The sequence below is a fragment of the Rattus norvegicus genome, chromosome 6 (genome assembly GCF_021556685.1).
Source record: "Rattus norvegicus strain SHRSP/BbbUtx chromosome 6, alternate assembly SHRSP_T2T, whole genome shotgun sequence".
NCBI classification, from domain to species: domain Eukaryota; kingdom Metazoa; phylum Chordata; class Mammalia; order Rodentia; family Muridae; genus Rattus; species Rattus norvegicus.
In genome coordinates this window covers 28024669-28039546 of record NC_141539.1, presented here as the reverse complement: position 1 = coordinate 28039546, position 14878 = coordinate 28024669, and the positions used below count along the sequence as shown (strand labels likewise).

At 47.7% G+C, this 14878-nt stretch overlaps 1 protein-coding gene across 1 annotated transcript in view; it reads right to left on the bottom strand.

Moving 5' to 3' along the window:
* Positions 1–4381, bottom strand: part of Galnt14 (polypeptide N-acetylgalactosaminyltransferase 14) — a 222814-nt gene extending 218433 nt beyond the window's left edge. The window contains 1 exon segment of the mRNA NM_001012109.1: positions 4048–4381. Coding sequence (NP_001012109.1) covers positions 4048–4176 — 129 coding nt within the window. The 5' untranslated portion in view covers positions 4177–4381.
* Between the last annotated feature and the right edge of the window lie 10497 nt (positions 4382–14878).

The following is a 14878-nucleotide window of genomic DNA, read 5'->3' as shown; positions in this document are numbered from 1 at the left end:
TGACTGCAGCAATCTTGTCCTCATCCATGTCACTCAGATGGTGACACTCTGAGCAGAGGGTTGCATCGGGACTGCTGTGAAGACTAGGAAAATGGGGACATTCCACAGCACACCAAGGAAAGGAGAACAGGACCTGAGAGCCTATGACTAGCTATGCAGTCCCCAGTGTAGGAGCCCTGTCCCAGACCTGCAGCAGCCTCAACGTCTCTGAAGATGCACAGGAAGTCCTCTGTTCTGGCTTTAGAAATAAGCTGACCCTCACCACCATGCTGATGTGGGGCTTTAAAAAGAAAATACCCGAGGGGCTGGAGAGACGACACCACAGTTAAGAGCCCTGACTGCTTTTCCAGAGGTCCTGAGTTCAATTCCCACCAACCACATGGTGGCCCATCTGTAATGAGATCCTATGTCCTCTTCTGGTGTGTTTGAAGGCATCGACAGTGTGCTAACATACACAAAGCAAGCAAATAAGTCTTTAAAACAAACATATAAACAAACAAACAAACAAAAACAAAGTGAAAGTCTCAGAAGCAAAGTCTCGTGATGAGCATTTCCTCCTGTCTCCTGATCCCCATTCTCTCCCAAGGGCAAGGCAAAGAACCTGAAATCTCTCTTCCCTAGGGCAAGCCATGGGATAGTAGGATTCCTTTACCCAAATCAAGTCATATAGCTTCAAAGAATGAGTCTAACACACTCTGTGTGTTAGAGATGGCCATAAAGAAATTCTCTGGCCTACCTTGTCTGATCTAAGCCCTTCATTCCAGAAGGGGTCCTGTCCACACCCAGGAGAAAAGAATGCTGCTCAGAGAGATTAAAAGAGTCTAAATCAGGAGTTCTCAACCTGTGGGTCTCAAGGACCAAATGACCCTTTCACAGGGGTCACAAACCAGTTATCCTCCCACGTAGCAGATATTTACATTACGATTCCTAACAGTCGCAAAATTGCAGTTATGATGTAGCAGTGAAAATAATTTTATGGTTGGGAGTCATCACAGCAGGAGAAACTGTATTAGAGGGTTGCAGAGTTAGGAAGGTTGAGAACCACTGATCTAAACTGACAGGCCTTGCTGTTGCCCTACTCCCTTTTCCAGCGTTGGGTTGTACCCGTTTCCCCATGGGTATATCCTCTACAGCAATCCATTCCCCACCAGTATAGGCTGGGTCTTTGGATCCTCAAAACTACAATCAATTGAATTTGCTTTGCTTTTTTCTTGTGTAATGATTTGCATATGCTCAGCCCAAGGCAGTGGCACTGTTAGAAGGTGTGGCCCTATTGGAATAGGTGTGGCCTTGTTGGAGTAGGTGTGTCACTGTGGGTGTGGGCTAATAGACCCTGTCTTAGCTGCCTAGAAGCCAGCCTTTCTCCTCATGACCTTCAGATGAAGATGTTGAACTCTTAGCTCCTTCTGCACCATGCCTGCCTGGATGCTACCATGCTCTTGCTTTGATGATAATGGACTGAACCTCTGAACCTGTAAGCCTTGGTCATGGTGTCTGTTCACAGCAGTAAAACCCAAACTAAGACAGTGGAGAAGGGTCCAATCCATTGTGCATGGAGCTATCCCCGGGTTGGTGGTCCTGGGTTCTATAAAAGAGCAGGCTAAGCAAGCTTTGGAGAGCAAGCCAGTAAGCAGCACTCCTCCATGGCCTCTGCATGAGCCCCTGCCTCCAAGTTCCTGCCCTGTTTGAGTTCCTGTCCTGATTTCCTTTGGTGAAGAATATCGATACGAAAGTGTAGGCCAAATAAACCCTCTCCTCCCCAACGTGTTTTTGCTTATGATGTTTTAACACAACTATAGCAACCCTAACTAAGACATACACACTAAGATCCAGAGGAATGGTCACATATAAATATATATAAAAAATGTACACAAGACATATATATAGACACATACAAGTGAAAAGTGGGATCTAGAAAAACAGTAGCCAAAAAAGGGGAGAAGGGTACACCTAATAATAAAATGTGTCAAGATTTATTGAGGCTTTAGAGAAATATACAAAATAAGGGGTGCGTGAAATGTTGAGACAAAGAACAGACTTTTAGACAAACTCCTGATATGGGACTATCATTTGCTTATGATTCCACATCAGCAAGGAACTCCCCAGAGTTTACCCTACACTCTCCAAACAGGCAGGACAGACCCCTCAGAGCAGCACCCAAGCCTAGCACAGTGCCGGGCACCTGGCTGGCTGTTGTCACTACGCATTGAACACAGAGCAGCATAAGAAGACGGAGAGGAGTAAAGACAAAGTCCACCCCAAAGGGAAAAGAGCTCTTGCTCCATATCCCTGGGGCAAGACTAAGAATAAGTCAGCTTAAGGTAATGAGATTCAGCACAAAACAGAGAAAGTTCATGTCCCTGCAGGCATCATTAACTGCAGCACACAGAGCAGAACCACCTAGGGAAAAAGAAGAAAAAGCCCCACAGATTCGTGGTCAGGGTCTGTGTTGTCGTTGAGAAAATTGATCCTGTACTACAAAGGCTGACTGAAGCTCGTACCCATCCACTGCATCACTACTCTGCTTAACCATCTCCAAGGTCCATGGTCCTTCCTGACGAGACCCATACACACTGCCCTGTCTCATTCCTCTGACCTCCCCAGGCTTCAAGATGCCCTGTTCCTTCAAACCTGATTTATTTCCTATTTAGGATGTGCTCTGCCTACGGGCCACTGGTCCATCCTTCTCCACTCACCTATTGTATCCTCCTCCAGGAGTCCCCAGTCTCCCATGACACCCAGTGCAGCGAACCCACTTGACTGTCAATCCTGCATGTCCTGGACCACTGATGAGCAAAACCACGCTCCACCTAGGAGCAAATCCTGTCTCTCTGCATCTCATTGGCACCTAGCACATAGCCTAGTTACATGGGTACTAACTAAACACTTACTGTGTGATCAACTAACATTGGCAAGATTCCAAAAGACATTGCCAGTGTACTTTGTTTCAAAAGACTATTCTGGATCCAAGTGGGAAAATTCTGTGGAGGTCTGAGTTCAAATCCAGTATGTTCTAGGGCGAGTTAATTAAAGACTCTTGTCCTGTTTCCCCACCTATGAAATAAGAACGATATTCAACAACGACTTATGAAGAAAGCACCCACTATGCACTCAGCACACAGTAGCCCCCCCCCCCGACTGTACTTATCAGTGAGATCCACTCTCGTTCAACACAGTGATGTTCATCAGCCTTCCTCCTTCCCACCACAGGCCCCTCCAAGGCCTTCTCCCACTTCTAGAGGCTGCCCTGGGCTCATAAATGTTTAGCTGTCAGCAAATCCCCAGAGGCCTCGCTCTGTTTGCACAAGGCTGTGGAAAAGAAAGGCAGGGGCTCTGAATCTCAAGAGAGAGCCAGTAGGGGGAACCTTCTACCCCTCTGGCTGCACTGACTGGACAAGAGTTAGAAAAGCCACTTGGATTCCCATTTCCCCAACTCCCTGCCAGTAGGAAGGTTTCTGTTCTTATGGGCTCCTCCGTGGTATTCTGAGCGCAATCAACTTCCAACTCAGCGAATGGGGTGGCACCAAGCCAGACCAGGTGGGTAGGGAAGGCACCCGCGAGGAGGCCTCCAGTGGCCTCGCCAGTGTTGCTCGCGTGCGCACCGCACCAGGGTCATCAGCCTCCTCCTCTGAGGCCTGACAGCAAAAGGAAGGAGGTCTTCACATCCACCAGACTTCTCCTGGGTGCCAGCATCGCTCACCAGCAACCTCCAGTGACCCTCTAGCGGCACCCACCAACAGTCAGTCCCAGAGTGGCTAGTCCGCAGCGCCCCCTTGGCCACCGGACTGCTAGTTAAGTTAGGAGCCCTGTTCTGCCTGCGAGCGCGCGCCCATCACCCACGCCCACTGCCACTTACACACGCCAAAGATACGGAGACGCCCCAAGCTTCTTAAATTCCTCAAGCACCTCCCTATGGCCGCATCCCGCGCCTGTTACCTGCTCGCGGCACCCGGAGCCCCTGACTTGGAACCCTCAAACCCAGTGCGTGGACCACGCACCCTCCCACAGGCTAGTGTCCGGAGCCCTGAGCGCCACGAAACGGCATACCTTGGGGGTCTGCACTTCGGGTCCCAGCGGCACCTCCAACTTCCTCTTGGTGACCCAGAAGAACAGCAGCACGGTGATCCAAAGCACCCCAAAGATGGGCAGCGCCAAGCGGCGAGTCAGCCGCCGCATGGTCCCCTCTGCCTGCTTCTCTTGGTGGCGACGCGTCCCTGGGGCACCCCCCGGCGGTCAGGGGTGGCGGGGCACGAGTCGCCGAGCGCCTCGCTCTAGGGGAAACGTTGCTCCTGGGATCCGGATGCTGAATGGCGGGATCCTGCCCCGCCGGCTTCGGAGGGAAGCCACAGCCGGGGACGGAGCGGCGAGGGGTGCTGGAGACTAGAGACGCGACCGGGAAGGGACCAGGGGCAGCTCAGCCCGGCGCCCGCTCCAATCTGAGAGCCGCGGCGGCCGCCGAGATGCTGCTGCGCGCCGCGGCTGCCTTTGCCCGCCGCCGCCGCGAGGGAAACTGACTCGAGCAGCCGGGAAGGTGGAATCCGAGGCTGTGCCCGGCACCCCCGGAGGAGCACGAGGAGGAGGGAGCGCGGAGGGAGGGCGGGCTCGACAGACAGACTGACTCCGAAGGAGAGTGGGGCGGGAGCGAACCCGGTTCTGAGCGGGGGCGCTACCGCCTCCCGCCGACCGAGGAGCACCGTGCGGTTCAGGGACCTGGGATGCAGCTCTGGGACCATCCCGGGCTAGGGTTGTGCTGGGAGGGGTTGGGCGGGGATGAGTTACGAGGAGGATACTGGCTACAACAGCCGCAAGCTGATACTTAAGGACCAACCCGCGCCAGGTGAGGCACTGACTGGGAGGAGTTTCTGTTTGCTGTGGGGCGCTGCACGTGGTGCTCACGGTAGGGTCCGCTAACCTGGAGCCATCACTGGATAGTGGGGTTGACCCAGATGCTGTCTGAAGTTCAGGCTTACTTGCTTGACCATTTCAGGGCCAAGGTCGAGTTCAGCCATCTCCCCCAAGGTATTTCTTTGCCTTTGAGCAGGTGCCTGGTAACTTTCTCTTAATGGAAAACTGAGCCGATCTAAATTTAACTTGGAAGATGTCCTTTTAAAAAAACTAAGGCACAATTCAATCCCTGAGGGGTGTTCTTTTCTTGTAAAATATCGGGGCTTGTCACAAAAAAGGGTCTAAAGTCAGCACCACTATGGGAAGCTGAGAGAAAAGTGGTCCTGGGAGTGCGACCACTCAGGAAAGTATCTTCCAAAATGCCTTTCCCAGATGCTTTTAAGCAATATATCTTTCAGATACAGACTGAAGTCACTTGGATTTAGAGACTGGGGCAAATCTGACTCCAGTTTCCACATAGGCCTCAGATAGGATGGATGAAATTCTAACCATAACTGTAGAAGAGGGAGACGTGGTTCCTAACTTAGCCTATGTACATTAACACTGAATTACCTCAGAGTTCAAAGAGAAAAGGTTTAAGTTTTTGTGAAGTCTGCCGAGCAGTGGCCACTGGAACCCTGTCATTTTAGTTAGAGGGATGCTACCTCCAAGTTTCTCCAGGTGAGGACAGGGTAAGTGACTCAGACGCTTGCTCCCTGCCATTTTCACTCACAGAGCTAGGGTTTAGTATAGGGACAGCGCCCACACCCAAATGCAGGTGAGAAAGGTGTCAATCAGTTCTCCAGAATTCCTCCTCCGGTGTCATGAAGCCCTCAAGACGCGTGCTCAGAAACAGAGGCGCCCCCACCAAACCTCCTGTGTTTGATATCTTGTCTTTCATCCATGAGGCAAACGCCCTGTAGAGTACTGGAGCGGGGATGTAGGTAAGGAGTTTGGGGCTGGACTCAGTCAGCCAGAAAAAGCTTGCCAGCCTATGAGATGCAGCTGAGCACCACCCAGACCCCCTGCTGACGTCCCACACTTGTCTCTCTTGGACCCGTGGCTTCTGGAATGTTGGGTCCACTCTCCCCAGGTGTTGTTCAGGCAGGCAAAGGCCTGGGTAAATAATTGTCCAGGGAGCGATGGAGAGTAGCGAGAGCACCCACTCCTGCAGTATTCCGAACTCCCTGGATCTCTTCCAAGAGCCTCACCCTCGAGTCCCAGTCCTGGGCCTGCAAAGTGTTCTGTGTCAGCCCTGCAGCGAGGACCTCCCAAGCAAGCTGTAGTGTCACTGAGAGCTCCAGGCAGGAGCTGCAGCGGCGGAGTCCATTGCTCAGCGCTTTGTGGGGCCGCATCTGAGTAACAGATGGCAGACAGTTACACAACACCACCGCCAAGCTCTTGAGATGGTGCAGCCTCACACGCCTGCTTCACTCAGGCTGTTTGGCATACGGGGAAACCAAGGCCCTGGGGTGAGACAGCTCCGCGGGAGAGTGCGTAACGCTGATGAGAACGAAGGTTTTCTCCTAAAATTCTTGCTTTTGAATCACACTATTTTGTCTTTCTCTCACATGGGGAAGAGTACCTGAGCCTCGGGAGATTTCTAAAGACTCCAGTTTTGCTAGGTGCCGTTGGACAACTGTAGGACATGTTGATCTAGGCTATCAGGCCAGTGAGTGCCATTACAACGGAAAGATATTACAGGGGAGTCTTCAAAATTTTGGAAGCCAGATCAGTCTCTAGGCAGGTCCCAGCACTGCAGTCCCCCTCGAGATCCAATGTATCCAGAGTCCCCAAGTTTGGACAGATATTTAAAGTTCTTTAATAACCGAGTTAGGGGTGTGACGATGGCTCAGACTGTACAGTGGTTGCTTTGCAAGCACAAGAGTCTGAGTCCCATTCCCAAAACTCACTTAAAGAAGAGAAGGGGGGAAAAACGTATTCTTGTAAACCCACAGCAGAGGAGGCAGACACAGATAGGTCATTGTAAGTTCACTGGCCGGCTATCCTAGTCTGCTTGGTAAGTTCCAGACCAGTGAGAGACTGTGTCTCAAAAACCCAAGATGGATGACACTTATCCAAGGTTATCCTATGGTCTCCACATGCATGTGCACATACACTCACATGAGAAAACACACACACACACACACACACACACACACACACACACACACACACACACACTTCAGCCTAAGTAGCACAGAGCTCTAGTGATCCCCACAGGGTGCATTAGCTATGACATTGGTGACTAACACAAACTACTTCTTTCTCATCACAGTCAATACAGGGAGAAAAATCTCTGAGCAATTTTGGTAGAAAAAATTAAAAAATAATAATAATCTGCTCTGAATTAGGAGTCTCTTCCTGCCTAAATGGAGCCTACCTCCTGGTCACGATTCTTCAACTGATTCATATCTCTGGGCTCCAATTTGCCCCTGTGTGGTGTGACATTCTTACAGAAAACCTCTTGGCTCAGGCATGGAAGGGTCTAGCCATCTTTTGTCCCCAAATTCGGACTCTGTGTGCCACTGCTGTCATTGTGAAGTTCTGTGTAAGCTGTTCTCTCCTCACAGGCGAAGACATTAGAGAGCAAATTGGGTACTGGAGCAGATGTGAGTCATCCGTGTTAGTATAAAAACTATGGAATAAAACCCATTACGGCCCCGGAAAGCTGTGTAAAGCAGCATATGGAGCAAATGTAAGCTGGAAACAGGAGGAAGCTGTGAAGTCCGATGCATATGCTCTCTGGCGGCGTTTGCTGTGGGTTTTCACACTTTGCTTGCGGTTCCTTGCACTGTCCGACTGTCACTCTCCTTGGGCTCACTGCAGGGGCAGAAGCCTTTGTTCCTCAAATCCCTCCTCCCTGCCCACCCTGAGTTCATGGGAGGTGTGAAGGTGTGTGTTCTCTCAGGAGTGGCTATACTCATATCTTGCCATCTGCATTCCTACCCAACCTGCCACCCCCTGTGAGGTGCCCCTGATGTCAGCCTCACAGATTTTGACCTACTGGGGCTAGGCAGTTTTCTGTGGAGGCCTTCACCTCTTCTGGGCCAGGGGAAAAACTGAACAGAGGCCAGGCAGATGGGAGCACAGTAAGATGAGAGGCTTGCATGCTGCTCCAGCCCTGGCAGGGTTCCCCCAGCAGCAGCGAAAAAGGGAAGAAAGGAAGAAGAAAAGGTGATAGGGTGAATTCAGAGATGCCTGTCTTAATTCCACAGCCCCATGGGCACAGTCTTTGAGCTAACCCCTGCAGTGGGCCCTATTCAAGTTTAGCTGTAAATAATACATCAGCCCCCTCTGCCTCTGCGTTCTTGTTTCTTCTTGCTACCACAAAGCCTGTCAAAAATCACATGTCCTGGGTCTCCTACCAGGGCTCTTTCTGCAGTGAGCTATGGCATCATCTGGGCTGAGTAGAACAGGAGAACAGGCTATTAGAAAGCCCATGCCCGCCCTCTCTGCCACATTGGTATATCTTTGTCAAAGGAATAAAGACAGTTTTCCCTCTCATCTTTGATGAGTACACGTGTGGCTCTATCTAAGGGTCGGCATCTAACGGTCACCTCTCTGGATCTTTACCTATTAAACATTTTTACTTTATGCTCCCAATACCTCAGCCCTTCCCTTCATCTTTTTTTTTTATTTTCCTATGCACTACTGTGTAATTTGCTTCCTTGAAAGAGATTTAGATTTTTGCATTTCAAAAGCCTGCTTTTTCATTATTTTGAAATGGCCCCCAAACTTTCTTTGTTCCTTATCCAAATGCCAAGTGTGAAATTTACTACCGCTACAATGATAGGTCTTAGCTAGTTGTAGAAACTGGTTTGATCATCTGTGGTGGCAGCCCCTCCCTCCATGCTTTGCATGGAAAACGCAATGTTTTAGCGTGTGAAGGAGTGACTCAGCTTAGTGAAGAAAAAAAAAAACCACAAAAGAAAAAAATCTTTAATCCAAAATAGCTAATGGGGACTCCCAAAAAGAAGAGTATAGTTCTGCCCGGGATCCCACAGGTCAAAGGGAGATAGTCAAATGCAGTCATCTTTCTTAGTAGGCTTCAGCTTGAAGGCATGAGCCAAAGGTCAAAGTGAAGGGGAAAGCTGAGTCTCAGAAGTAACGAAATTGTGTAGGTCTCTCCAATCTAAAACTTCCACAAAGGCAAGGTAAGCACTCCCTTTAGGACTTTCACCCGAGGCCATGAACGTCTTACAAGGAACCAGCAGGTGGTACAGGCTGAGAAGAATAGCGTCAAGCCTCTGTTTGCTTAGGTTTCTTCTGCTCATTTTTCTGGAAGAATTGTCAACAACTGTCCCTTTTATGGTCTAGACATTTCTGGTATAGATAATGAATTTGATAACTAACAGGAAACTTTCCAGTGAAGTTTCTAGAAGATTGTTTGAAATGTAGGTCTTTGCTCCTCAAGCTGTTATCTGTACTGACTTTGAGATACCCTAAAGAGTTACGTGAGACCGTTATTGGCAATCCGGACAGATTGAGCTGGCTTTGTGTGGCACATGTCACAATGCCAGTGCTTTTCCAGATCCCATCCACACAACTGAGGTTGTTTCACCTACACAGTAGCTCACAGATCCCCAAAAAGCACCTGAGTTCTTTTAGAGGACAAGGAGTTCCTGAACTCACATTGTAATCATCCTCCCAACTTCCTCTCCTCGGGCCCAGAGGCCCACAAGCCATGAAAGTAATGAGTGAAATGAGAGGAAGCAGAGGAATAGGGGTGTGAGCATGAGGAAAACTGCAGTGGGGGGACATTAGTGTGCCCAGTATGATAATAATGATCACAGCAGTAGGGAATGTGGGGGGGGCCATGGAAGTCGAGCAATGATCACCCACACCTGTTCATCACTAACACAGATCAACGGCAGCCATGTTTTTCCAGATTATGAAAGAAACAGATGTCTAGATGATGATGTAACATCATGAAATCTCCCGGATCTTACCTGTGGGTAACTAACTCAGTAGCCCCTCCCCTTGCCATAAAAGGAAAAAAAATGGCTGGCGTAAACAAAACTGGCATGTAATCTGGATCTAGCCTGCTGCTTGTCAGTTCACAGACTGTATGTGGCCACAAACACATCCTCCTACCTTGGAGACACGAAGGGTGAAAATGGATCAGACGACCTAATCATAGGATCCAAGGAAGAACCTTAGAAATGACTGACTCTCTCAGAACTGACGAGTTCAGCCCTCTTGGGTTTGTACTTGAAGAAATTGTAGCCCAGAAAATCTGTGTGATCTGCTAAGAGCAAGACAATAAGCTCATGGTCAGCTTGGACCATACCATATGTACCCTGCTGTAATCCCCACCCCTCTTCACTATCCACCATGCTCCTAAGGGACATTCTTCCCTAGATTTGATGGGCCAAAAGGATCAAGGAGCCCAGGCACTTCTGGGAGTGGAGGTGGGGAAACCACTAAACCCAGAAGTTTCCAGATAATCAGCAAAACAACAAATATAAGCCCAGTCTCTGAGCTGTTTGCTCTAGGGAATATAAATAGACTACCCCACACACACATACACAGGCGCGCACACACACATAGCTCTCTTGGAAAACATAAGCTGCCAATCTGAACAAAGGTTTGAGCATTAAAGATCTGGTCTCTCCTCATGCATCTCAGTTGGGTGACAGTATGACCCCTAGCTAGAGGTACCTTGGTCTAACTGAAAATTAACTACACCCCAAGAGGAAAATCATTTTTCGAGCCATGCTCTGCACCTGTCTTCCATTTTGCTCACTAAGTGCAGTACACGTATTAATTAGACATAGATTATTCAGAAAGTGCTCTTAGCATTTGAACTTAACTGAGTTTCATCAGAAAATGATATTAGTATCATCCCAGTGGTTTTCCCTACACAGACAATTTGTTTCCCCCACCCCCCTGGCTGGCTCACCTTTTTGTCATCATTTTTGTGAGACAAGTGAAAATGTTTCTCTTGTACACAAAAGAGGCAAATCCCCTTCTCTGACTTGATCCAACAAAGGCCAGTTTGAACAGTAATGGGAAAAGAGGACAGATGTACAGTCTAAGCACAAATCCTCAGGGAAAAATAACATCTCTTTGGGAAAAAAGAAATCGTTTATACTTATAAGGTGGGAGATTTTCAATTTATAAAAGGTTTCCTATTTCTTTTGATTGCCAGGATAACTGCATTCCAGAAAGGTTGTCCTTCCATCAAGACAGAACTGCCTCTCTGATCTGGCATGCAGATTCAGAAACGATGAATGACAAGAATCTCTCTCCATGTGCTGGACCACCAGCCCAAGGGATTTTGAAGCAGTGCAGATCCCAGGGTTAAAACCCATTACCCAGAGAGATGGGAAGGTTCCTTTCACTGATTCCTTCCCCCTCTCTGCTCCCAGGCCTGAATTCCAAATTGATTTCCTTAATAACTATTAAAGATCTTTTTAATTAAACCAGGCATCCTCTTCCTTGGCAAACTTTTCTTGATGACATCTCTGGTTAATTAAAGGTTTAAGTTGCAAAGACGTATTACATAAGAACAGAGGAGGCTGCTTTATGGCATGCCAGAGAAGGTTCCTGCTGTCTCCTGCAGCAGAAACCCAGCTCTGCCTGAGAGCTAGGCCTGTCCTCTTCCCCAGGCACTCAAGCCCCCAGAACCAGAATGCGTTAATAATAAAGGTGGTTGGGGAAGGAGGAATAAGGGTTTCTGCTTCTTGTGTTTCTGCTTCTCCTTTTCAACTGGCCTGGTAAGTGTTTCTCATTAAAAGCATCACTCATTTGGATCCCAACTCACTGGTGCTGACAAAACATTTTTACCTTTTCATCCAAAATGTATCCAAGTTGATACATTTGCAATAGGAGAAGGAAGAATAAAAGTCCCTTTTACCCATCAATAAAATGCAGTCGCCTCTACAAGAGACCATGCCAGCTACTCATAAAATATATAAAGACAATATATAAAGACAATATAGGGTATGTGTGTGCCTGCCTGTCTGTCTGCCTGTCTGTCTGTCTGTCTGTGTGTCTGTCTCTCTGTGTGTGTTCATTAGTAAATTTCCCTGATTCATTTACCTTCTCTGTCTTGGGCCCCTATTGTAAAATGGCACAAGGTATAACGTATAGAGAATATCACTGAAAAGCAAAGGTTTTCTTCATACAAGGTTAAATAGCTTTTTAGGTGAGAATTTCACCTATGATCTTGTCTTTCTGCCACTGAGGTTTGAAACAACAGATTTCAAACCTAGATGTCCATTGGAATTAAGGAAATAATTCTGCAGTTATAAACTCACCCCTGTCTACCTCATCAGCCTCTGTCTCATCTGCTTCCACCTCACCTGCTTATATCTTGCCTGCCTCCGTATCATCTAGGCTTCCTGCACCCCACCTGCCTGCACCTCACCTGCCTGCACCCCACCTGCCTGCACCTCACCTGCCTGCACCCCACCTGCCTGCACCTCACCTGCCTGCACCCCACCTGCCTGCACATCACCTACCAGCATCCTACCTGCCTGCACCCCACCTGCCTGCACCCGACCTACCTGCACTCCACCTGCCTGTACCCTACCCTTACCTGCCTGCTGAAAGTTTACAGATAGATTCTCTAGGCACACAAGCTTGGTAACCACTGGTTTCTAGATGCATTCCGATCAATTCAATGCCACTTATAGGCCTACCTGCAGTGCCAAGGCTGTCCCACTGTTTCTGTCTTTTGATCTGACCAACATCTCAGATAAGCCCATCTGAGATAAGAAGAAAGAACTAAGTCCTCACTAGTACTGTTAAGGAAAGAGGTTACAATTCTATGAGACACCAAGGAAGAGAAGAAAAAGACCACACAGGGACTACCAGCTCTATATCAATCACTCTTTAGCCATTAGAAAGACTCAGAATTATCAGGCATGATGGCACACTGCTTTAGTCACAGTATAGGAGACAAAGGCAGCCAGATCTCTGATTTAGAGGCCAGCCTGGTCTACAGAGCAAGTTCCAGGACAGCCAGGGCTACACAGAGAGACCCTGTCTTAAAAAGACAAAAAGACAAAAGGGAGGCAAAACAGAAGGAAGAAAGACTGGCTGACTGATTCAGAATCAACTGGAAAACTTATATTACTGACCATTTGATTATAAAATTAATTTAAACATGTATGGAAAATATATTCATACTACTCTCAACACATATGTGATATACCAATGATTTAGGGTTTCTATTGCTAAGACAAATACAAACAAACAAAAGCAATAAACCCATGACTGAAAAGCAAGTGGGAGAGGATTTATTCCACTTCTGCATCACAGCTCATCATCAAAGGAAACCAGGACAGGAACTCAAGCAGGGCAGGATCCTGGAGGCAGGAGCGGGTGCAGAGGGCCTGGAGGGGGGCTCTTTACTGGCTTGCTTCCCCTGGCTTGTTCAGCCTGCTTTCTTACAGAACCCAGGACCACCAGCCCAAGGATAGCACCAACCCACAATGGGTTGGGTCCTCAACCACTGATCACTAATTAGACAAATGCCTTATAGCTGGATCTCACAGAGGCATTTCCTCAACTGAGACTCCTTCTCTGATGACCAGCCTTTGTCAAGTTGACACAAAACCAGTCGGTATAACCAATAACTAAGATTCAAAAAATAAAAATGTTAGTGCTTATCAGCTGTGCCCGTGCCACTCAAACATGTGTATGTAGTTGCTGAACCATTAAAGACAAAAGACAGACATCATCATACACAGTACCTGTGATAGCTCACACTACAAACGCTTAAAGCAACTGACTGACAAAGACAACAGGCTTTGTATGAGATATAGGCCCATAGTTTGGAAGGTTTCAGTCCATGATTAACAATACTTCGGATCTATAATGAGGTAATATGCCACAGCAAGAACATGTGGCAAAGCAAAGAAGAAAGGGAAAAGAAGAAAGGGAGATGGAATGAGGCTGAGGTCCCAATACCTCTTTTAAATGGATGCACCCAGTTCCTAAACCATCTTTACAGCCTGAAAAGTTCTAGTACCTCTCAACAAAGCCACCCCGAGGACCAGGCCTTGCACGCATGGACCTTTGAAGGATATTTAATTAAACTACAGTGTGGTGGTTTGAATAGAAATGGCCTTCATAGACTTATGTGTTTGAATGCTTAGTCCATACAGAGTGGCACTATTAGACAGCATGACCTTGTTGAAATAGGTATGGTCTTGTTGGAGAAAGTGTCACTGTGGGTGGGCCTTGGGGTCTCCTATGCTCAAGCTATACCCAGTGTGGGGCACAGTCTCTGTCTGCTGCCTGTAGATTAAAATATAGAACCCTCAGCTCCCCATCTGCCTGCACACCGCCACATCCCTACCATGATGATAATGAACTAAAACCTCTGAAACGGCCCAATTAAATGCTTTCCTTTGTAAGAGTTGCTATGGACATGGTGTCTCTTCACATAATACCAAGACACGCAGTGAACATAAACCAGATGCGTCCAACCTTCTGATATTGGAACATGATGCAGTTATCGACAAATGTATCCTAAGTATTCTGGGATGCATGCAGCCACTGGACTGCACGTTGGACACACCCAACCCTAACCAACTCAGAACTATGTTAGCATGTATTCTCTAAGATTAAAAACATCCTCCAATATAATCCACACCACAGTCCACAGTACATCTTACTGAATTAAAAACAATGGCCGCATCGTGTAACTCTGAGTCTATAATCGAATTTCTAGAGAACTTAAAAAGACAATACAAAAAAAATGAAACAAGAGCAAACCTTCCCTGGGATAAATTCCCAAGAATTTTGATCCAGTTAGGTGATAATCACGTTTTGAGAAACACAACTGCAGATAAGTAAAGATGTTTGTTTTCTCAATGCTAAAAGTTCACTGTTTTGTACTCAAACATTGCTTGGCCATTGAGTGACACTCAACATTCATTATTTCATCAGATACTCAGCAATAATTCCCTGAGGTAGATGACAAAGATGTGGACTAAGGCTTGCTTTCACCTCCCCAGGTCCTCTAGGTAGCTCACAA